Here is a 22,855-nt window from a genome sequence, read left to right on the forward strand (position 1 = left end):
CAGCCCTCCTCAGGGGAGGGAGCAGCTCCTCTGCTCTCCCCAGCCCCTCCTCCCCTCACAGTCGCGCTCCCAGGAGCAGGCCTGGCTGTGCCACGCTGGCCAGTGTGGCCCTGCCCTCCTCTGGAGCCCCTGCTACAGGCCAGTCTTGGGCTAGGTCCTGGGGGACAGCAGGAGCAGGACAGAAAAGGTCCCTTCGGACATGGAGCTGACATTCTAGTACAGACAGATGATAAATGTGTCAACACATTTTGAAAAATCATTTTGGGTTTTGAAAAGTGCTATCAAAGGAATAAATAGATAATGACTGAGGATGGGACACTAGTGTCAGAGTTCTTTATTGCAAACAATAGAAACTGACTCAGCAAGAGGAAATTTCTGGAAGGAGAAGGGGAGTTCACAGGATCAAAGAAAAGAATAAGAGAAAAGAATAAGGGAGGGCACAGGAACCAGGTCACTTTGTGGTAGGCACCAGCAGTCTCCTAGGAGGTGGCCTTTGGGACAAACATCTCCTGACAGTGTTCTACTTCGGGGACACTCTGCTCAGAAGTCACAGTCCAGGGAGAGATGGTCCTCACTCTTTGGCCAGGGGAGGCCAGGTCACCTTGACTGACAGCTTCCCTGGGATTGGAGGAGGGGTAGCTACCCACAGCAAAATCTAGGTGATGAGACCAGCGGAAGGCGATGCAGGTTTGGGTGGGAAACATCAGATGTACGTTGGACCCCCGAAGGCCTTTCTGAGGATATGAGCTGACACCAAAACAATAAGGAGGAGCCAGACACGAGCTGGGGCAAGAGGGACCAGCCAAGGCTCTGTGGCGGGAAAGAGCTGGGCTTGTCAAGGGTGAGGGTAGCTGGTTGTGTCTCCTCTCAGAGTGGGCTGGGGAATGGGCGCAGCTCCCGTCCGAAGTGACCCTGCGCCGTGTTACGGGGCCAGAATTTCGTTTATTCCAGATGGAACAGAATGCAAGGCCCAGGCCCAGAGGCATTCTCCTGGCTCCTGGGATGGGGAAACCCAGCGAGGGTGGGATTTTGGCCACGTGGTGTTTCCGGAGGCCTGCGGTGGACCAGGCATCGTGTTAGGTTCGGTGGACTAAGGAAGGACCGGGCGCGCACACAGTCCTCGGCGCACCTCACTCTGGCGGGGAGATACGCACAGCCCATTACAGGGGGGCCATGACCCAGCGGGTGCCGAGAGCTGGTTTGAACCATCTCTCCTCTGAGCTCCACATTTTCGTGCTATGAACCACTCCCCCGACTACCAAGTACTGTTTTAGCAGCACACCAATGATTTGATATGTTGAGTTTTTATCTTCTTTCAATTCAAAATACTTCCTAATTTCCCATTTCTTTGGCCTATGGATTGTTTAGAAGTGTGTTTAGTTTCCAGATATTTAGGGATTTTCTAGTTATCTTTCCACATTGATTTCTAGTTTTTTTCCATTGGATCAGAGAACATACTTGGTATGACTCAGATAATTTTAAATGTATTGAGTTTTATTTATGGCCCAGAAGATGGTCTCTCTTGATAGAAGTTTCATGTTGATATGAAAAGAATGTGCACGCTGCTCTTGTCGGGCAGAGAGTTCTGTAAACGTCGATTAGGTCAAGTTGGTCGACAGTGTTGTTCAGACTTCCCACATCCTTCCTGATTCTGACTGCTTGTCCTCTCAGTTATTGATGGGGTCTGAACACCTGTGAGCACAGCTGTGGAAGAGTGGACTTCTCCTTGCAGGTCTATCAGGTTTTGCTTCATGTATTTTGAAGCTCTGTTATAAGGCATATAAAAGTTTAGAACTGTCATACAAGAAAGAACTATCTGGCCCCAAACGTCCATTGAGAAAGTTAAGAAACCATAGTCTAGGCTAATTATTACTCACTTGAGGCACGACCCTTTTCTGTGCTGTCTTCAATGCCCCAGGAATCAGGGGTGTGCGGCCTGGCCTGTAGGAACTGGTGCTATTTCCAGCCTGTGTGAGTGTTGGGCATGGATCCCGTTAATCCTTCTGGATTATTCTCCCCACAGCCTCAGTAGATTCCTCATGTGTGTGTGCTAATCAGTGCTCAGCTGACCCCTCGCGGGGCATCCATGTTAGCTCTCCAGAGCTCTCTGTGCAAATCTTCACTCTCCAGTTTTCTTTCCCATGAATTCTACCTGCCTGTGCTCTCAGCATTTTCTCCCTGACTCAGGGAGTCCCCTGGATCCCCTGGCTCCATCTGGGTTCCCTCTCACTACCTGTGGCCTGGAAACTCTCCTAAGGTAGTGAGCTGGGGCAATCAGAGGGATGACCTTATTTATTTCCCATTTCGAAAGGATCACTGTCCTTCACTGCCTGGCGCACCATGTCTTATAAATAGTTGTTTCGTATATTTTGTCTGGTTTTTGGTCGTTTTAGGTGGGAGGGTAAATCCTGTCTGTGTTACTTCATCTGGGCTGGAAGCTGATCCCTCTGGATTTGGGAGACCAATTTTGAGATGCTGTGTGGAACATGTCGCCAACCCAACAGGATGTCTCATTAGAGGTTCTGAGGCTTTGGGAGGAAATACATGCTCTCTCTGTCAGGTCAGTATTCTTTTGAGAAATAGTTTTGGCTTGTCGCTGGGTTCATAGACTCCTGGCCACTGGATACCACATGGGCTTGCAGCCAAAGCTGCTCACCATGATGGAGCGTGCCATAAGCTCAGGCATGCCCAGCAGCACTCCTTAATCGAGGGCAGTGCTATCAGTGGGACTGGGCTGAGCAGACACCAATGGCTCACGAAAGTTGTAGGAGCAAGTCATCAAGCTCTGGGTGTGCACACTCCTGCTGCTCCGCCACCTCGTCCTCCGTCTGCACCTGTGGCCTCATGGAGAGCTGAGTGAGGAGGAGACCAACCAAGACCGCTTTGCAAAACCTCGTCGAGATGTGTGGATACTCACCCAGGCGAAGTACTCCAGCAGGGCGGCCCACTCGGGAGGGCCGCTGACGCAGAGAACGGATCGCCTCCCCCTGGGAGCACTTTGAGTAGAACACGTTGACTGCTTGCTCGGAAGGAGCGAGGGCCTGAGGAAGGGCTCTCACTAATTCACGTCTTTACTAATTGTTTAGCCAGATGGTCAAGAACTTGGAAGGGGTGAGAATCGGTGACAAGGCAGCTTAGAAAAATGATATGTGGTTGGGCCTCTTGGAACGGGCACAGAATATGAGCATATTCATGTTCCATGTGGGAATTTACCAAGCTCATGATCAATTCGTGATCAGGTAGACAGGATGGCCCACTTTGTGGATGTTGGAATTTTCCCTCAGCTGCCCCAGGGTTTGGCAGTGGGCTTATAGACAGAGTGCCCAGGGTGCCATGGCGAGGGCGTGGCGTAGGCTCAACCACAGACTCTCACCAAGACTAACCTGGTTCCCGACATGATCAAATGCCCAACATTCCAGAAGCAAAAACTGACCCTGAGCTCCTGACTTGGTACCACAACGCGGGGGCTGCTCAGCTGCATTAGGCCACGTTGGGTATGTCACATCCCATCCATGGAGGGTTATGATTTATTCTCCTGGAACAGACACTTATTCCTAGCAGAATGAGGGTCACTTCCAACTAGGGTCACTTTTGTAATGATGGGGGTCTGCAAACATTCATTTATTTGTTCGCCCGAGGAATAGATTCCTGGAACAGGCCCAGGCTGAGGCAGACAGATCTTGCAGCTGTGGATGGATCATCGGGAGGGTCCAGAGACAGCCTGTGAGGTGGTACAGTGGCTCCAGGAGCGAGCACATAGCCAAGTCTCGACGGATTTGTGCCTCGCGCAGGGCCTGGTGACCATCATGTCGTTAAGGGTGGGGCCGTGTGGCGCTGTGTGTCGGTAAGGGCGCATGCTGCGTGTGAGGAGAGGGTTTCAAGGCAAGGAGTGATCAAAGACGTCTCAGAGGGAAGGGACGAGTGGGAGGCAGGCTCTGATGCCTGTTTATTCAGGGTCTAGCATAGTTCCTGGCACAGAGTGGTTTCATCTGTTGAACGAGAAAAAAGAAAAGAAAAAAGTGAACAAGTTAACCAGCACATCCTTCGAGTTGGAAGGAATCTCTGAGATTATCTACTCCCGCCCCCAGCCTTTGGGAGACTGTCTTAGCTGGCATCCCGTGGCTGATAGCACCTAGCTTCTGCTTGTTATTATTTATAATAATAGTTGCAGCTAAAATGTGTTAAGTGCTTACCATTGTGAGGTACTCGACTACGAGGCATTAACCTCACACAGGCCTTAAACCGGAGGAGGGAGCTATTATGCCGCTGTACTAATGAAGAAACAGTTTCAAGCAGCTTTCTCAAAGTTACATAATTAGTAAGTGACCTCCAGGACCTGAAGCCAGCCGGGTCTGACTCGGTAGCTTAAGCTCATAAGCACTGGGCTGCACTGTTTGAAGCTACGTTGCGACGGGGCTCCGCCACCTCACAAGACAACGCATGCTATTAGCCGGCTTTGGCTTTTAGAAGATCTTCTGACGTCGCTTTGAAACCGCCCTCCCTGTCACCTGCACGCAATGTTCTCAGTGTCCCCGGCAACTCCCAAAACCTGCCCAACCACGACCACCCTCCGCTGTTTGAAGTTGGCTCTCAAAGGCCGCAGGGGTGGGAAGTCTCCGCGAGACCCTTGCTGAAGGGCCCTGAGAAGCACTGCTCTTACAGGCGGGGCTCAGGCTGAGCGAGCTGGGGTCTGATCAGCGCTCTTTCCGGACCATTGCCTCCTGTCTAGACACTATACTGTTATTAATGCCATTTCACCTCACATTAGCTTTTTTGGCAAGAGAAATTCTTCCACTGCTCTGGCCTGCTTGGCTGAATTACTGTTGAACTTCGCTCAAAGCATGAAATAACATGAGAGGGCAAGAACAGAAAGCTGCCCTGGGTCTGGCCTGAGTCTCTGGTTTCTGGGATAAGACACTGGGCAGAGAGGAGGGGTGCATGTGAGCTGGAGTGTTGGTCTTGGTCTGCAGGGTGATGCTTCGCAGCCATCTCTTCTGGAATGGTGCTGTGGTGTATGTGGGCATATGTGTGTCCGCGCACATGCCGTCTCTTCTGGACTGGTGCTTGGGGGTGCGCACATGTGTGCCTGTGCACATGCCGGCTCTTCTGGAGTGCTGCTGGGGAGTGCACATGTGTGCACGTGCACGTGCCAGCTCTTCTGGAGTGGTACTAGGGGGTATGCACATGTGTGCACATGCTGTCTCTTCTGGAGTGCCGCTGGGGGCTGTGCACGTGCACATGTGTGTGTGCAGCAGGCGGGGTGATCTTCTAGAACAGCTCTTGAGCGCCTGTCGCAGCCTCATCGATTTGGGCCTTTCCATCCTCAGTTTGGAGGTGACTGAACCTCATTTCACAGGAGACACCGTCCTCCAGGCTGAGCTGAGCTCTGCACATGAGACAGCCTCCAGACCCCACACTCCCCAGCCCCCATTGCAAAGGGATAACTAAGGGGCTGCGCTCACATGGACACCCAGGAGGGCCAAAGGCCAGCTCTGGCAGCCTATGTGCAGCAAGGCTGCGAGGACTCGTGTGCTGCAGCCTTCCTGGACCCTGGCAGGGTCCTTGGGCCTCTGCATGTAGGGTGTCAGTCTCCATTAATGTGCTCCTTCATGTGATCCACGCTGATTGCGTTGGAGAGACATACTGTGGCTCCTGATGACAGAAGAGAATGAGGGTAGGAGGTCTGAGGTACTCAATCTGACCGTCCCAGGTCCCTAAGTGGGTAAGGGCTGGGGGAGCCAAACGCGCCCAGCGGATGGGGAAGGGCTGCGTGGGACTCTGTTCTCCACCAGCCGCGGTGTGGCTGCAGAGGGAGGGCAGGCGCCTGGGCTTCCATCCTGGCGATGCTGAGGGGTGCGAGGAAGGGCGCCGCCTCGCCACCTGCCACGTGAGGGGTGGTGTGGGACAGCAGAGGGGGCGCGCTCCGGTTTGAATCCAGGAATTGATACTGGGTAAGTACATCAACTTTCTGGACCTTTGTCCACAAAATGAGGCCGGAACGCTCCGCCTCCTGGGACTGTTGGGCGGACTGAAGGTGAGGTGAACAAAGTACCTGTTTCACAGGGACGCTCGGTAAAGAGCAGGAGCCATCACTGTGAGGAGAGCCTGCCTGCCCCCCCCCCCGCCTCCCGGGGCCAGCAGCGGGGAAGGGCCGGCAGGTGTGGCAGTCCTGTGGGGCTCTGCATGCTGCTGGCAGTTAGAGGGTAATGAATCCCCTAACACTTCGTGTTCCCCGATGTGCGGCTTGGGGGCCTGGGAGAGCCCTGGCTCTTTGGGACGGGTCCCTTTCTGCACTCGTCTCCTCGAATCATTGTGCTCCCCTTCTGCATGGTCCCAGCTCAAGGACTTGCTGTTTGTCAGCTGTGGGAAAAAGATTCAGGATGTTGCAGGGGAGATGTCTGTCTTGCTAAGTCTCGGTCCACGGGGAATGGCCGATTAAAGCCCGGCTCCCAGAGATGCATCACGTCACACCTGGCTCCTCGGGCCCGTCGGCCAGGCTGGCTCCCCAGGCCAGCAGCCATAGACCACAGATGTCTCCAGCAGAGCGGGGAGGGCCGAAGGGGCAGGACGGGAGCTCTGAGCGGGAGCTGGGAAGCCAGGGAGAGCTGGAAGAAACCAGAAACTTTTCATTATTCAGTGTCACAGGGCAGGGGACAACCAGGAAAATTCAAAGATGCTGATAATCCAGAGCTTTGGAATAGCTTCCGAAAGAATTCCAGGTTTGTGTTTCATTTGCATGTCCTCACGCCTGTTTCTCCTGCCCTCATCTCCCCGTCACTCTGGGGACACACCGAAGGCCAGAAGACAAGAAAGAAGCCAAAAGGTCCAGCTAATTTGTAACTAGCTGTTGGTGGCTGCCTGGTAGAGCACTTCGAGGTTACGTGGCTGGGAGGAAGGGGGAAGCCGGCCAGCCCCCACTCCTCCGGCATCTCGTGGGCCTCATGTCTCCCCGCTTCCTGCATTCACACCCACGTTCACTCACACGTGGGAACACTCGAGTGGATGCTTACATGGGGCCGGGCTGTGTGCAGGTGCTAGGGACACGAAGTGAACGAGACTCTGCTCTGCCCACAGAGCTGGTGTCCGAGGGACACGGCAATCACAGGGAACACGCACCGTGTGAGAGTCTCGTGATGGTCCTCATGGTAATCCGGAGAAGAGGCCCTGACTCAGAATTGGGGAGGCCATGGAAGGCTTCCTGGAGGAAGTGACATCCAGGCTAAGACCCGGGGGAAGACTAGAGCTAGTTAGACGAAGAGAGGAAGGAGGGTGTTGTGGGGGAGGATGTTCCAAGCTGAGAGAACACTGTCTACAAAGGCCCAACAAAGACAGTGAGCGTGGTATGCCTGGCAATTGAAACACACTTGTGTGGCTGGATCTCAGAGGAGGAGGGAGAGATGCAGCTGGTGGACCAGGAGGCGGGAGGAAGGCGGGGCTGGGCTGTGAGGGCTGCGAGAGGGCTGCGATTACATGTTATGGAGTTTAGCCCGAGGGCAGTGGGGAGTCACCGAACTGTTTGAACAGCGAAGGAAAGGGCCTGCTTTGAATTTTAGAAGGAGCCCTTTGGCTCCTGACTCCCCCCCAGTAAAGGAGGGAGGCAGGGAGGCACGTTTGGAGGCTGTCATGGCCGGTCAGCAGGGAGTGACACGGCCTGTTCTCCCCAGCCAGCCTCTCTCCTGCTGTCCCCTGCCCTGTGCTCTGCCTGCTTGCCCCACGCAGCCAGCTCCAGGGGCGGCAGCCACTGCTCTTCTTGCCCCAGGTCTGTCTCACTGCTCAGTGCTGTAGTGGGAGCTGTTATTTGAGGACCATTGCCATGGGGCGTTTGTTTTACTCCCTGTCTTGGAAGTCCTGGTTTTCTTTGTTCCTCCCAGGCCTGCAGGAGGGCAGAGTACCGGCCATGAGATGCCACCAGAAAGGGACAGAGGGGAAGGCTCTGAGGAGAAGGCCAGGAAGGGCAACCCGCAGTCACCTGAGCTGCGCTGACGTCCCGGGTTCCCATTGCAAGTGCAGAGGTGCTGGGGAGCCACTCATTCTCAGTGACCCCCTATAAGCCAAGCAGGGTGGGGAGACTGGACCCGTTGGTGGGGATGTAAAATGGTGCCACTGACGTGGGAAACAGCATAGCGATTCCTCAAAAAAATTAAAAATAGAATTACCGTATGATGCAGTAAGTCCACTTCTGGGTATTTACAGAAAAGAATTGAAAGCAGGGTCTCGAAGAGGCCCATGTTCACAGCAGTATTACTCACGATAGCCAAGAGGTGGAAGCAACCCAAGTGCCCATCGACAGATGAGTGGATAAGCAAAATGTGGTCTTATTATTCAGCCTTAAAAAGGAAGGAAATTCTGACACTTGCTACATGTGGATGAGCCTTGAGGACATTACGCTAAGTGACATGAGCCAGTCACAACAGGACTGTATGAGTCTACTTTTTTGAGGTTCCTAAAGCAGTCAACTTCACAGAAACAGGAAGTGGAATGGTGGGTGCCAGGGGCTGGGGTAGGGGGAATGGGGAGTTGTTGTTTAATGGGTATAGGGTTTCAGTTCTGCAGGAAGAAAACATTCTGGAGACGGGTTTCTCAACAATGTGAATACTCTTAACACTACTGAACTATACACTTAAAAATGGTTAAGATGGTACATTTTGTGTTGTGTTTTTAATCACAATTAAAAATTAAAATTAAAATTAAATAATCAGATGATTTAGGGCCAGCCCCGTGGCCGAGTGGTGAAGTTTGTGCGCTCCACTTTGGCAGCCCAGGGTTTCACCAGTTCGGATCCTGGGAGTGGACATGGCACCGCTCATCAGGCCACGCTGAGGTGGCGTCCCACATGCCACAACTAGAAGCACCCGCAACTAAAAATATACAACTATGTACCGGGGGCTTTGGGGAGAAAAAGGAAAAATAAAATCCTAAAAAAAAAAATCAGATTTAAATTAAAACAAAGCAAAGCTGGGGGCCAGGGTGGGGGTAGGTAGTGGCAGCGCCCCCTGTCTGAGGGCAGTGGGAAGTGAGAGGAGGTCACCACAGACTCTGACGCCAGCCCCTGAGATGCCCCAGCTGAGGACACTTGATCACCAGGCTGCTCCTTGCCCTCCCTGGGGACTGGTGAGGACAAGAGACAGCTGGAGGGGCAGGAGGAGGAGAAGCCCTGAGCGTTTAGCTGGTACCCAAATGGCCAAAGATGGCAGCTGCCACGCGCCCTCACTGCCCCTGCACACATGCCTCTCTCGCTGAGCTCATACTTCCCACCGACTCTCCCCTCGACATTCATCTCAGCCTGCTTCTTCCCTGCAGACGCAGCCGGGAGGCTGAGGGGTGGAACACGTGATGTTGCTTTCGCTCCAACACCCATCTAGGGGTGTGTCTGCCTCCCTGTTTCTCCTACCTGCTCTGTCTCTCCAGGAAACTGAGGCTGAGGGCCAGGTGGAGGCAGGGAAGGAGGCAGCCTCTTCTGCCCACATGTGGAAAAGTCAGCATGGAGGGGAAGGCTGCCCCCAATTTCCCTTTTGCTCGACTGTGATGTCGCCCTTCCTCATGTCCACTCTGGTAAAGCATCCAGAGCCACCGGGGGCCTAGGCATGGGCCAGCTGGCAGCCCACCCAGACGGGCTGGACTGAGGGCTCCCAGGGCCTTGAGTACTCTCTCAGATGTGCCCTGCTCCGCCACCACAGGGGTTCCTCCTGCCCTTGGCCTTGCTCTGCCGTTTGGCACCGTCCCTTGCATGTCCCTGTTGCTGGGATCTTGACCATAAACACTGCAGCTGAATTCCTCAGCGTGTGGGTAAATTGAGTGCCCTCAGTTTCCTGAGCTTTGGGGCCTCTCTTGACTAGGATGTGGTGGGTCAGAGAGGAGTCAGGAAGGAAGACAGGTGGTGAGGACGGTGTGTGTTCATCCTTCTTAAAAACAAGGTCCTCTGGGCAAAGCCTCCACTAACCTTTCTAGTCTTTGTCTTCTGAACTCTATGTTCCCCTTGAACTAACTCTCGATCGTCACTCTCTTGTATTATCGGCATAATATGGAGATTCTTTTAACCCTCATCAAATGGTACACTCCTGGAGGGAGACTCCTCCTTTCTTGTCTGACTTCTGCAGCAGGAGCTTTTAAAGAGGGTCTTTGCTTTGCAAAAATATTGTAGTGCTTCATCCATGTTCCATGGGCCTCTCTTTTTTTTTTTTTTTACTTTTTAAATTTTATTGAGGTCATGCAAGTTTATAACATGGTGAGATTTCAGTTGCACGTTACTATTTGTCGGTCCCCATATATATGTGCCTCTTTACCTCTTATGCCCACTCCCCAGGCCCCTTCCCTTCTGGTCACCACTAATCTCTTTGTCCCATGGGCCTCTCTTGATTTCCGATATCTGATCGTGTGCTTGTGCGGTGACTGCCGTGTCACGATCCCCGTGGGTTTTCTCTTCTTCAGTTGTTCATGATCTCCTCCAGAGCCTTATTTTTCCAGTGGGTTTGAGGGTGATTTAAACGCTTCTCTAACATTGATTTCCTCAACCCCATTAAAATTTGCATTTTGGGGGCAAGATATGCAGTTTCATTTTGTAACGGGTTCGCATCACGTTGTTTTCTGTGGCAGTCCCACCCACGGTCAGCAGAGACTGACGAAGATCCTGGACACGTGCGCTGGGTCAGGCTGAGGCTGCGGTTAACTGGGAAAGAACCACTGAGAGGGGGTCAGAGTGAAAGTGTGGGGTTCACTGGGGAGCGTTTTTGCGTTATGTTAACTCACGTGTGCTGGCACAGCCTGGGAGAGCCGGGGAGTCAACAGTCAGGTAAGAAGGGCTCTGTGCGCCCTTCTGCCGCGTGGATGGTAATCACGACTCTGCAGGTTGTCACTGCCCCCAGGGAAGGAGCTCCACGCAGCTGTGCTCTGCTGTGCAGGACGGAAGCCGGGAGGCCTGGTGAGCAGGAGGCGGGGGCCGAGGTTTCAGCTCAGTCTGAGGAGGAACGCTGTCACAAGGAGAACTTGTGGATGGGCTGCCTTGGGAAGCAATGAGCTCCCTGTCACTTAAATTCTTAAAGCTGGGGCAAGAGGAAGGGGTGGTTGTAGAGAGAACTTCTACGGTGGGTGGGAGGGGGGCTGGACGACTCTCCCAAATCTGAGTCTATTGCTTCACGTCTTTGGTGCTGTGGGACAAACTCCTGAGGCCGGGACAGGATTTTGCTCAATCCCGTGTCCCCTGAGCACCTCACACACACAGTGACAGCAGCTTGGTTGGTGACCGGGGAGTGCATGAGCGTCTGACCGGGAGGATGAGCCACTGAATGAAGGAGCCAGCTCTCATCTTCACGTCCTCAGCACCTGGCCATTCTGGAGGCCAAAGCCGAGGGTCAGCTGCCCCACAGTCCTTCCCACGGGGGGAACCAGAGTGGGAGATGGGCCCTGGAGAAGCAGGAAGAGGGAGAACTCTGAAAAGAGGGGCAACTGGGGAGCTCAGAAAGGGTGTTTCAAAGATACTATTACGACAGCGGCTAGCAGCCTTGACTGTGCGATTAAGTCACCTGGAGAGCTTTTAAAACAGTAGCAATGTCTGTGTCTCACCTTAGAGACTCTGGTTTAATTGGCCTGCGGGGCTGGGCGTCAGGAGTTTCTAAGTCTCCCCAGGTGATTTTGATGCACAGCCGTGGGGGAAACCCACACCCTCACCAGGTGCCCTGAGCTTTGTGTATGTGTTCTCATCTAGTCCTCATGACAACTCTGGACTTGGGGTGCTGCTTCTCAGGCCGTGGTCCCCAACAGCAGCACCACTTTGGGAACTTGTGTTAGAAATGCAAATTCTCAAGCCTCACCCCAGACACATGGATGAGAACCTCTGGGTGAGCCCAGCAACTGTGTTCTGACTACCCTCCAGGCGAGGGGATGCATGCCGAGGGCTGAGAACCAGAGCTGGGGACGAGCAGTCCTCATCACAGATGAGGTGGACAGGTGTGGTCACTAGCCTGCGGCCTCGGGGAGAGTAAGGACCACAGCAGGGATTTGAGTCAGGCGTATGCTTCTTGCAGATTGAATGCCCTCCCTTTTTACTTCTGGTCCCCGTGGTCAAAGCTGAGCTGCACTACACTGCTTGAGGGGAGGTGACCGGGGTCTCTTGCCAGGCCTGGGTTGATTCTTTCTCCTTCTCTTCACCTGGTGCAGATACGCGGCTCCATCTGGAGCCCAACTGCTCTTGCCCTGGGGAAGCAAAGGGCAGAACACCCCAGGATCTGCTCTAAAACAGTTTTATTAGGTGCTTAAAATGGCTTCTGGCAGATGGCATGTAGAATTGGGACTGGAACAGAGCTGCAAATGACATTTACAAAGTGTGTTTGTGCAAGCACATGTCTGTGCATGTGTACACGCAGCTCATGTGTGTGGATGGGGGGTGTCAGAGAAGTTGAGGAATTGAGGAAGGGGCATAAAGAAGAAATAGCACAGGATGGACGATTCTAATCTACCCCAGATTAAAAAGGAGAAGGGCTCGAGACTGCGTTTCCCAGGGCACTTCGGGGGAACCTGCGCCCCCCCCAGGCCCATGGGGGTCAGACAGATGTTGTTGCCTGGCTGAGTGAGCGCGAACGTGGCCTCTGGTTTGGGGGACCCATGGAGCTGACTTGGGGGGTGCAGTGGACTTCTAGGAAGCTTGTAGGTTTTGAGGAGCTGAACGCTCGGAGCTTTGATCGAAGGTTAGGGGCTCCTCTGAAAACCCTGGGAACTCATTTCATCTTCCTCGTTTTAAAGGAAATGTCTATATATGTAAATCTGCGTCCCATTCAGGTGCAGAGATGACGGGTGCACGTCACTCGAATCCTCCCTGACAGGCTCTTGAATTCTTGTGGGTGGCTCTGTTCCCTTGGCAACTCCCAACTGCAGTCTCGAGTTCTGCCGCTGTGAGTGTGACTCTCGGACCCTCTGATGCAGGAATTCTTGGTCTTTCTGGGTTCTGGACCCATTTGAGAATCTTATTAAATCTAAAGTGCCCTCTCTCCAGAAAATTTCACATATGCATATCAGCAGAAAAATTAGTCAGCAATTCGCGGAGGTCCACAGACTCCCCAAGTCCATCCTTGAACCGCTGGCTCTTGTGGAGGGCCCTGAGGAGAATGGCCATCCATCTGCTCACGACTCAGTCCAGCCCTGCCCTGAGCCGAGAGACAGGGCGCTACTCCCTTCCGCCCCTCCGTGTAAAACGCATGGAGATGGGGACATTGAGGCCATTAGAAGGCAGGGCCTGCACCAGATGACCTTTGAGGCTGGTTCAGCTGCGGACTCGGGGGTTCACCAAGCAGGGGCCTTCGAGCTCTGGAGAGATGCATCCGCCGCCGCTCACCCTTCTCAGCCATGGCTCCTGGGCCTCGGTCAGCTCCCCTGGCCAGTCCTAGGATCTGTCTGTGGGCTCTTGCTCCTGCGCACCACACACCCAGCTCCTACAATCCTGTCAGTATGGTGACACCACCTCCTCCTCATCCTCTGGGGTTAATGCCTGATTTCCATCTAGCATCTCACAGCCCTGAGAGGAGAGCTCCACTCACTTCCGTTTTCTCTGTAGAAGGGAGTGTGGGAGGTGGAGAGAGCACGGGATTCAGGAGTTAGAAGACTTGGGTTCACAGCCCAGCTCTCCCCTTAGTGGTTGCATGACCTTGGGTGAGTTATTGAAATTTCCCCAGCCTCAGACCCCTCCCCTGTGAGATGGGGATAGCGATCATATGTGTGCTGCCTGGCGCATGGAGTCCTTCCTCAGGGCAAGCGAGGAAGGAAATTCCCTGAGCTTAACGATGAGCCAGCAGCACGGCACACTGTTCCCACCTCACGGTGGAGCCCGGGTTCCTTCTGCCCTCCTCACAGGCTGACCGGCGGCCCTTTCTGATCCCTGAGTGTGGCGGCCAGGGGATGAGGAACAGCTCCTCAGCACTCCCTCAGCCTCCTGTGTCTTCTTGTTGCTACGGGAGCTGCCACGTCCCCCAGCAGCTCTCAGGGCTCGAAGACACGCGCGAGCAAGACTGCCAGGTCTCTGTGGGCAGTGCTGCTGTAGGTAGGGGTGGGGGCATATGGCGATTGGAAATTTCTACCCACAAGGCAGAGGAGAACTCTGGATTCCTTGGCCGGGACTGTAGAAAGGGGAACCTGGAGGGGCACAGAGATGCGGGATGTGTGGTGGAGGCAGAGGGCGGGTGCTGGTTCGTGACTGCGGCAGGACGATGGGAGGTCACAGGAAGCAGAACCAGCTTTGGGATGAAGATAAAAGGAGACTGGCTCAGGAGGGCACTGTGGCATGAGAATGAGACAGGCCGCTTGGCCAGAAGGAGGCCGTGGGGACCGTGTTTTCTCATCGATGCTATAAAATGGACACACGCCCAGTGAAGTAGTGACGGGACTCCCGCCACCTAGACACTTGCTTGGTGCATCGCTCAGCTCAGTGTTGAGCCTCTGGTGAGCCCCTAACTGGCCCAGCTCACGTCTGAGCTCAGAAGCAAAGGAAGCCCATGGCAAAGGCTGCTTCGGACGTAGTCCTGGTCAACAGAGAAGAGGGGGGAGATCAGAATGTCTCGAGGAAGCCTCTGTGGAATTCCAGAGTTCACTGTATCTAGGAAGGAAAGGATGAGGGGACCACACACGCAGACTTCTAAAGAGCACACTCCAAAAATTCAGAGAGAAGAACTGTAAGCTGTGATTCTCAAGACAATACAGTTAGGTTTTCAAATTGAAGTCCTGAGAATAAAGTCACAAATTATCCTGAGTGTAAAAAAAAAAAAGAGGGCAGCATCTAAAAATAAAAGTGGCTGCACAGGGAGCTCTCTGATGCACACAGATTTTAGACGTTTTCATTGTCCTCGAAAAACTACTGACATACTTTTAAAGTATATGAATTTGAATACAGTAGAGCAGGCTGGTTAAGACAGAGCCCTTGGAATCAGATAGCGCGTGAGTCCTGACTCTGCCATCTACTGGCTGTGTGACCTTGGATAAGTCTTTTAGCCTTTCTGAGCTCCGATATCAATCTAGAAAATGGGGATAATCGTATCCACTTTATAAGGTAACTGTGAGTGAAACCAGGTTGTGCGTGTGAAACCCCTCCGAGAGTGGCTAGCATGTGGGAAATGCTCAGTGTTAACTGACCATTGTCACCATTCCACAGAGCACAGGGAGGTGCTCCCAATCCACCGGCGCTGCCCTGGAGAGCGCGGATGGGTTAGACTCGTACTGGGAAGGTCAGAGATGGGCTCACCCGACACCTGTGAAACCCATGAGGTGCACGCGAGGCTTCCCTTGGTGCAGTCATCAAGAAGGAAGGAAGATGTCATGCCTGCAACAGCCACTGCCTTGTCAACGCTGACAGAGGGCGGGCAGGACAGGGACTCTGCCCCTCACTGCTGTACTCCCTCGGAATGCCGTGCTTGAGTGACGAACACAACTGAGATGGACTTGAGGGACAGTCAGGACCACTCCCCACCACCCGGAGGGAGTCCCAGTCTGCTGCGAGGTGGGGCGCTGACTGAACTCGCTAACGAGGTGGTGGAGCCTGGATCTCCGGGAATCACCCGGAAAGGCAGAGGGGTCAGGAGCCTGCCAAAGAGGAGATGTGGCATTGGTTTGCACGAAGAGGGGGAAAGACAGATGTATAAAATACCGGGGCTCCCAGGGTCCATCCCCGGCAGAGTTCTAGAAGTGGTGATGAAACCGTGACGGTCACTGCAGTGGCCTCCTAACCTGCCCCTCGGCTTCTGCCCTCAGCACCCACACCCCCTGCTCGGTTCTCAGTCTAGCAACCAGAGGGAGACCCTAAATCAAATCATGTCACGTCTGCTCAGGACCCTCCAGCAGCTCCCCTCGTGCTGGAAGGAAAAGCCCCAGGCCTTCCAGTGGCCTCCAAGGCCCGCCACGGCCCCGGCTACTTCTCTGCCCTCGGGTGTCATGGTTACTCCCGTCCCCCTCTCGCGCTCCCGCGCGCCAGCCTCCTTGCTCTTGGCCTTCGCCCTTGCTGTTCTCTGCTTGGATCACTCTGTCCCTCCCCCACAATACCTGCTTGGTTCCCTCCCCCACGTCTTTCCTCAGATGTCGGCTTCTCCGTGGGCCCCACACTCCCGCTCACCCTCTTTCCTGACTGGCTTTTTCTCACAGTGCTCACTCCCATCCAACACACCACACATTCTTACTCACTGGTCCTGCTCACCAGCTGTCTCCCCTCACTAAAACGCAACGTCTATGGATTCAGGGATTTTTATCTGCAACCCCAGTTCCTAGAACTGTGCCAACCACATAGTCATGTTCATTAAATACGTGTTGACTGGGAGGGAAGGAGGAGAAAGGGAAGAAGGAAGATGCTGGAGACACATTAAGAAGTCTCTAGGTCTCTAGGCTAGGGTGCCCAACCATTCCAGTGTGCCCAGGACAGAGAGCTCCCTCAGTGCTAAGGCCAGGACAGCTCTAATTGGTCACCCTACACTAGATCCGCCAACCTCATGTACGTCTGTGATGCGGAGACTAGACTGATTGCTCCTAGGAATGCCACGGACTCACTCTCTCCTGTTTCGGCACAGCTTCCCAGAGCCCGCCTCGCGGGAGAATGAGAAATGTGGGCAGCCAGATTGTACATTCAAGTGATTTGGAGTTGGCCGAGTGGCCACACCAGACATGTTGGTGCTGGTCCTGTGTCAGGCTGCCGGGAAGGCTGCTGTGGTGAGCCAGAGTGTGTCCTGGCCCCGGTTTGCCCCACAGTCCGTCTGAACCGTGGGTGAGGACGTGGAGGTCAGTGTAGAATCCTGCAGGGGCTCACACTAGGGAGGGAAAGTAATACGCTCAGCACTGGGCTGGGTTTTGGAATCATCTCGATAGATGAAAATGACAAGCCCTCTGTAACAACTTAAAATTTAAACAGAAATAAATATTGCTTTCTATTTAGGGTTAAAAAAGCAATCTCATACGTACAGAAGAGACCAGACTTAATAGCTGTTTTGTTTTAAACCCAGCATGTTCAGTTTCCCACACACTCAGCTAGTGTGAAAGCTAAGACTTCAAATGCCACTTAGGCTGTGTTAATAGATGGAAGGGGCTGGTCCCACTGTCCTCCCGCCCCGAGGGAGCCACCTGCACCGCGAGCCCAGCTCTGTCCTGGGGGAGGCCGCTCACTCTCATTTGCTTGCTTTCTAGCTATTCTAGGACATGGAAACCCACGAAGTGCCTGTCCTCCCTTCTCCCCAGCCAGCTGTGTCCCGGCAGTGTCATCTCTCTGGGGGAGAAAGGAGGCCCCTCGCTCCCTCCCTCTCCCCAGCTCACTGACTTCTCTGTGGTGGCTGACACGTTCAGGATGTGGGGATTCAGTTGAGAGACGGGTTAAATTCCCCTTCCCCCCAGAAGAAGGCATTCGTTCCTGAGGACCCCAGCCTGGTAGCAGCCGCCCAGCGAGCCTCTCACCGGGGGCCAGATGGCACCCTATCCCTAGCGGCTTGTGGCTGCCACCACTCCCTCAGCTTCCTGCCTGTAACCAAGGAGTCTGAGGGAAAGGAGGGTAGCACAGAGGTGTCCCACCTTCCAGCCTCAGGCATGTCACAAGCATTTGAGCCAGCCAAGGCCCTGAGCCCTGGAGCCGTGCCAGCGCCCACTCTTCAGGTTACTGGTGCCTAGGGGAGGCAGGGGCAGCTGAGGAGGTGCAGGGTGGGGGGAGTGGGGGAGGTGGTGGCCGCAGGGCTCTGAGGCCTTCACAGGGCTCTGGGCTCTTACTGAAGGGAACGGCTCCTTGAATCTCTGTGCCATGCAGGCCGTCAGGAGAGGCAGCGACTGCTCATCCTCTAGAAGAAAAGAGAGGCAACGATTTCTGACTCCCGTTTTCCATGATCAGCACGGGCTCTGCCCCACCTCTTCCCCACAGGGCTCCTGCATCACAGAGGACGGGTCCAACCCTCACGGATGGAAACAGGCTAGATCCCACAGGCCAGCCCCAGTCAGCTGGCGGGCTGCCCAGGATGTGGCGGTGATGATCCCACAGCTCACAGGAAAGAGCACTGAGGCGCTAGGAGCATCACCACAGGTGCAGGAAGGAAGGGAGAGCGTCCTGCCTCGGCTTCCCAGCTTCTCCCTAAAGAACACACACTCAGCCATGGGAAAGAGCTCGTGTGAACGGAGCCTGCTGACCTCAGCGTGGCGGGCGGCCCCCAGGGTGGGGAGAGCTGAGGGGCCATCCTCCAGCCCCTTCCCTAACTCTGTCCTGGGCCATACCTGTACCGCCATCTGCCGAGAAGCCGGGGCCTGGAGCAGAAGGCGGGAAACACTCGGCACTGCAAGCTGAGCTCCGTGGTTCTCAAAGTGTGGTCCCCAGAACAGCAGCATCAGCTTCGCTTGAAAACTCATCAGAAATGCAGGTTCACAGTTTCCGCCCAGACCTAGACCGGCTTTGTCTGTGTTAGCAAGCCCTCGGGGGATTCTGACATGGGAACCCTGCTCTCGCTGCGCTCACGCTCATGGTGAGGAGCGGTACCCCTGCCTTGGGGTGAGTGTTCTCCTTCTAGTTTCCGTGGGGCTGATGGTCTCACTTCCGCCTGTGTACACATCTGCAGCCTCCACAGCGGCTTAGAGCTGGCTTCCAATGCAAGCCTGCCCAGTGCATCTGCAGCTCCGGGCTCCTCCGGCTCCTGTGCGCACACTCCAGTCTCAGGAGACTCACGGCTTTCCCAGCCCAGCTCAGAAACAAGGGCTGCGGCCCACCGGCCTCTGCCTTGGAGCTGCCCCCTTGACCGCACACGAGAGTCCCTTCCCCTTGGCTCTCTTATCTTTCCAACGACGATCCTCTTCCATTTGGTCCTAAGAAGTCAATCTGGTTTTTCAAAAAGAAATACTGCAAAAGAAACCAGGCTCACTGCAAATTATACTAAAGTGAACCAGGAAGATAAACGCAACAATCTCCTTGTCTCACAGCTCTCCCCTCCCCTGTCCTCTGTCACCCCACTGCCCCATCTGCCCGGTGAGCCAAAGTGCTTGCTGTCTCGATGATTTACAGTTCTCGGCATGACTCTGCCTCTCGGGTCTGTTCAATTAGAAACAGGCTGGGACTTGCGTCCCATGCACCAGCATGTTAACTGCTTATCAGAGAAAGAGAAGGGACCACGATGTTTGGTGATGGAAATTTCCACTCTCTCCATCTCTGGGTTTTCTCCATTGTCCTCTCCCACCCCCCTCCTTGCCTCCTATGCTTCCTACCTCTCTTGTCAGTCTCTCCAGGGAGCAGGCCCAGAGGCACCTGGCAGGCCAGAGTCCAAACCTAAAAAGAACTGTGCCCCCCCCCCCCCCACCTCCTCCTCCACCCCCTGGCTCCCTCTGTCGCCTCTGGGCTTTGAAGAGATTCCAGAGCAGAAAGCACTTCAGTTATACGCAGTACTCAAAGGCTTATTTTCCTTTTGTTTCCTTTCCCCCCTTATCATTGTTGTTCTTATTTATTTTTATTTTTTACAAAACAGGAGAAAAGAGTGAACTGGATTGGGGGGAGGTGACACATTTCTCCACAAAGGTACAAAATTGCCTGCAGAAAGCCAAGCTCAGAGTGCCGACCACCGGGCTGCCTTCGCAGGCGCGTCTCCCCAGATGTCCTTCAGATCCGGCTGGGGATCCACTCTGGGAGCCGTCCCACGAGGTGGGGAGGGGAGGCCTCCTTCAGCCCTTGCCCAGGCGGGGAAAGAGCAAGCAGCTGAGACTGTACAAAGAAAGAGGAGAGGAGGGCGCATCCTGGGGGCCAAGGGCCGGGGACACGGGCAGGGGACAGCCAGGCGGAGCCCAGGAGCCTCTGGGCACGTAGACCACCGGGGAGGCGGAAGGCTCAAGGCAGAGTCCTTCCTCACCCTTGGAGGGGCTCCTCAGGATGCAGGAGCACCCCTTGAGGCCACGAAGCCCCATCTGTCTTGGTCCAGCTGCCAGGCCTCAAGCACATGGGTCCATGTCACTCTCCTGGCAGGGCATCTGGCTCAGACTGCTTCCCTTTAGGTAAAAAGTAGTCCTAGTTATTTCTCTACTGCTGAGAACAGGCTGAGCTTCAGGAATTTTGCAATAATGGTGGTGACAGGGTCTCCCCTTCGGAGGACCGGGACAGCCTCCTCCCTGGATTCCAGGGTAGGACAAGAGGTGCAGACACCACCCGGACTGAGGGGGCACTCCAGCCCCAGAAAGCCCAGGCTGGAAGGAGAGGCCGCCCCCTGACGCCCTGCCTGGGCTGGCCAGTGCCAAGGTGGGCTGCTAGCCCGGCTGCCAGCAGGAGGACAGCGAGAGCCAGGATGGCTATGAGCCCAGGTCGGTCCCCTAAGGCTCTGTGGCAAGGAGCGGCCTCTTTAGTCCTGGTCCATACACATGCCAACTGGGTGTGGGCATCAGCAAAGGCCACTTGCAAGCAGGCCCAGTACTCCGTGGCCTGATGGAGGCGAGTGATGTTGTAGCTGTGGGTGCCCCGTGGCAGGCGAGCCAGAGCAGTGGCCCCCTGGCCCCGGAGGGAGGAGGTGCTGGACCAGGTGAGGTTGGTGGAGACTGTGTTGGGTGGGGGAACCCAAGCTAGCAAGATGTGATAAGGGTGGGTCTCCTGCACTCGGAGCTCCAGCCTCCATCCCTTGCCCCTGCCTGGCTGCAGGGGAGCCCGGCCAACAACTACACTGACCGTCTTAGTGTCAGCCCCCACCAGGTTCTGGGCCACACAGGTGTACAGCCCTGCCTCCTCTGCGGTCACCCTCCGCAGCTCCAGGGTCCCCTCCGGGTATACCCGGTACTTCCGGCCTGCACGGGCAGCCGTCAGTCGAACCCCAGCTGGAGTGACCCAGTAGATCTCGGGTTCCGGTTCAGCCAGTGCCCGGCAGTGCAGCATCAGGCTCTCTCCACTGACCACCTGGAGGCTGGAGGGGAAGCTGCGGGGGGAGATGAGGGGCAGGCAGCGGTCCGTCATCTCCCGGAAGGGCACCTCACGGACCGGGAGGCGCTGGAGGTCTGGCGGCTCAGCACACAGGGTGGACTGCGGCTCGATGAAGCGGACATGGGTGCCGGTGGCATTGGCCCAGCGGATGACACAGTCACAGCGGATGGGGTTGCCATGGAGACCCACCTCCTGCAGGTTGGGCAGGGACTCCACTGTCTGCTGGTGCAAGGCACTGAGAGCGTTGTTGTTGAGCATGAGGGTCTCCATCTGGGGCAGGTGGTGGAAGGCGCGGGGGTGGATGAAGGACAGCCGGGGGTTGTTGGTGATATCCAGCTTGGTCAGCTCGGGCAGGTTGACCAGGGCAAACTTGTCAATGGAAACCAGCTCCTCCATGTTGTTCAGCCCAAGCTCCTTGAGGTGCAGCATGTTGGCAAAGTCCCCCGGCCCCACCCGCTGGAGCGGGTTCTTGTTCAGGTCGAGGAACTTGAGCCCCGGCACCTGTTCCAGTGCCCGCCTGGGCACCCGGGCCAGCTGGTTGTCGTAGAAGGAGAGGCTCTCCAGGCTCTGCAGCCCCTCCAGGGCGTAGTCGGAGATCTCCTGCAGGCTCATGCCTGCTAGCACCAGGCTGCGCAGGTTGGCCAGCGGCCGGAAGTTCATGTCCAGGATGGCGTCCACCTTGTTGCCGCCAATCATCAGGATCTCCAGGTTGGGCAGCATCTCGAACCAGCGGCTGTCCACAGCCCTCAGCAGGTTGGAGTTGAGGTGCAGCCGCAGCAGGTTGCTGAGGCCAGCGAAGGCCCTGGGGGCAATGCGGTACAGCTGGTTGTGGTTGAGATAGAGCTCCTGCAGGCTGGCCAGCCCTGCAAAGCTGTGGTCCTCCAGCCGGCTCAGCTGGTTCTCCTCCAGGTGCAGGCTCAGCAGCTGGGGCAGGGCACGGAGATCACAGTCCCGGGCATCAGAAAAGCTGTTCTGGGACAGGTCCAGCTCTGTGAGGTTGGCCAGGTAGGCGAGCTCACTCTGGTCCACGCGGACGATGCTGTTGCTCTGCAGGAGCAGGGTCTGCGTGCCCACAGGCAGCGCCGGGGGCACAGCCGTCAGGAACAGGTCATTGCAGTCCACGGTGGTGGCCTCACGGTACGATGAGCGGGGCGTATACCAGGGCCGGATCTGGCAGGCACACTGAGGGGGGCAGGGCACACGCCAGGGCACCACGGGCACAGCGGCGGTGGCACCGGCCACCCAAGCCAGCAAGAGGGGGGCCACGAAGAGCCTCATGGTGGAGCCACAGGGCGGGGGAACATCCACAAGAGGAGTCTGGAGTCCTGCTCTTAGCGGTTTGCAGGCTGAGGGTCAGCAGCCAGGCCAGCGCCTGGGGAGCCACCCTCCCAGGGCAGTCCTTCTATGCAGGGACGGCTGGGCATCACTTCTCGCCCTCCTGGGTGCAGCTCTCCCTCCTCCGTGGCTGGGCCTGCTCGTTCATGGCCACGCCCCGCCGGGCCGCCCTGGAAGCAGAGGAGGAAGGGTCAGAGAGGCGGCAGAGAGGCAGTCTATTCCCCCTCCCGTGTCTCCCTGTTTGACTCGGGAGGCCGAGGGAGCTGAGGGGGGTGGGCCAGGCTCCCGGGTTCTGTCCTAGTCCTTAGGCTTCCGTGTCCTTTTCCACGACCTGCTGGGGAGTGAGGGGCTGAGAGTCTGCAGGGCAGGAGCGAGAGGCTGGGCCTGGAAGCTTCCAGGGTAACTTGGGAAAGGCGTGTGTGTGTGGAGGAGAGGGGATGGCTGGGTTGCTTTCATCTCCAGAGTCCTTCTGCGCCCAGAGAGGTGCAGAGTAGATGTCACAGCTTCCTCACATCTCTCCTCCCCACTCCTTGGCTCACTCAGTAAACGGAAAATACAACAATACTTCCCAGACCTCCCCTGAGCGGGGTGAGGAGGGGGTGGTAGAAACAAGCGTAACTTCTAAACGCCAGGCTGGGCTCCCAGGGC

General features: G+C 55.6%; 1 protein-coding gene across 7 annotated transcripts in view; it reads right to left on the reverse strand.

Annotated features, from left to right (window-relative positions):
* Positions 1-316: 316 nt before the first annotated feature.
* LRRN2 (leucine rich repeat neuronal 2) overlaps positions 317-22,855 on the reverse strand; it is a 77,769-nt gene continuing 55,230 nt past the window's right edge. For all 7 annotated transcript variants that reach the window (XM_070591567.1, XM_070591568.1, XM_070591563.1 and 4 more), the window contains 2 exons: positions 18,208-22,377; positions 317-3,989 (listed from right to left, as the gene is read on the reverse strand). In XM_070591567.1, coding sequence (XP_070447668.1) covers positions 20,012-22,150 — 2,139 coding nt within the window. In that variant the 5' untranslated portion in view covers positions 22,151-22,377 and the 3' untranslated portion in view covers positions 317-3,989; positions 18,208-20,011. The remainder of the gene's footprint in view (positions 3,990-18,207; positions 22,378-22,855) is intronic.

Source organism: Equus przewalskii, chromosome 23 (assembly GCF_037783145.1).
Source record: "Equus przewalskii isolate Varuska chromosome 23, EquPr2, whole genome shotgun sequence".
Lineage (NCBI taxonomy): Eukaryota > Metazoa > Chordata > Mammalia > Perissodactyla > Equidae > Equus > Equus przewalskii.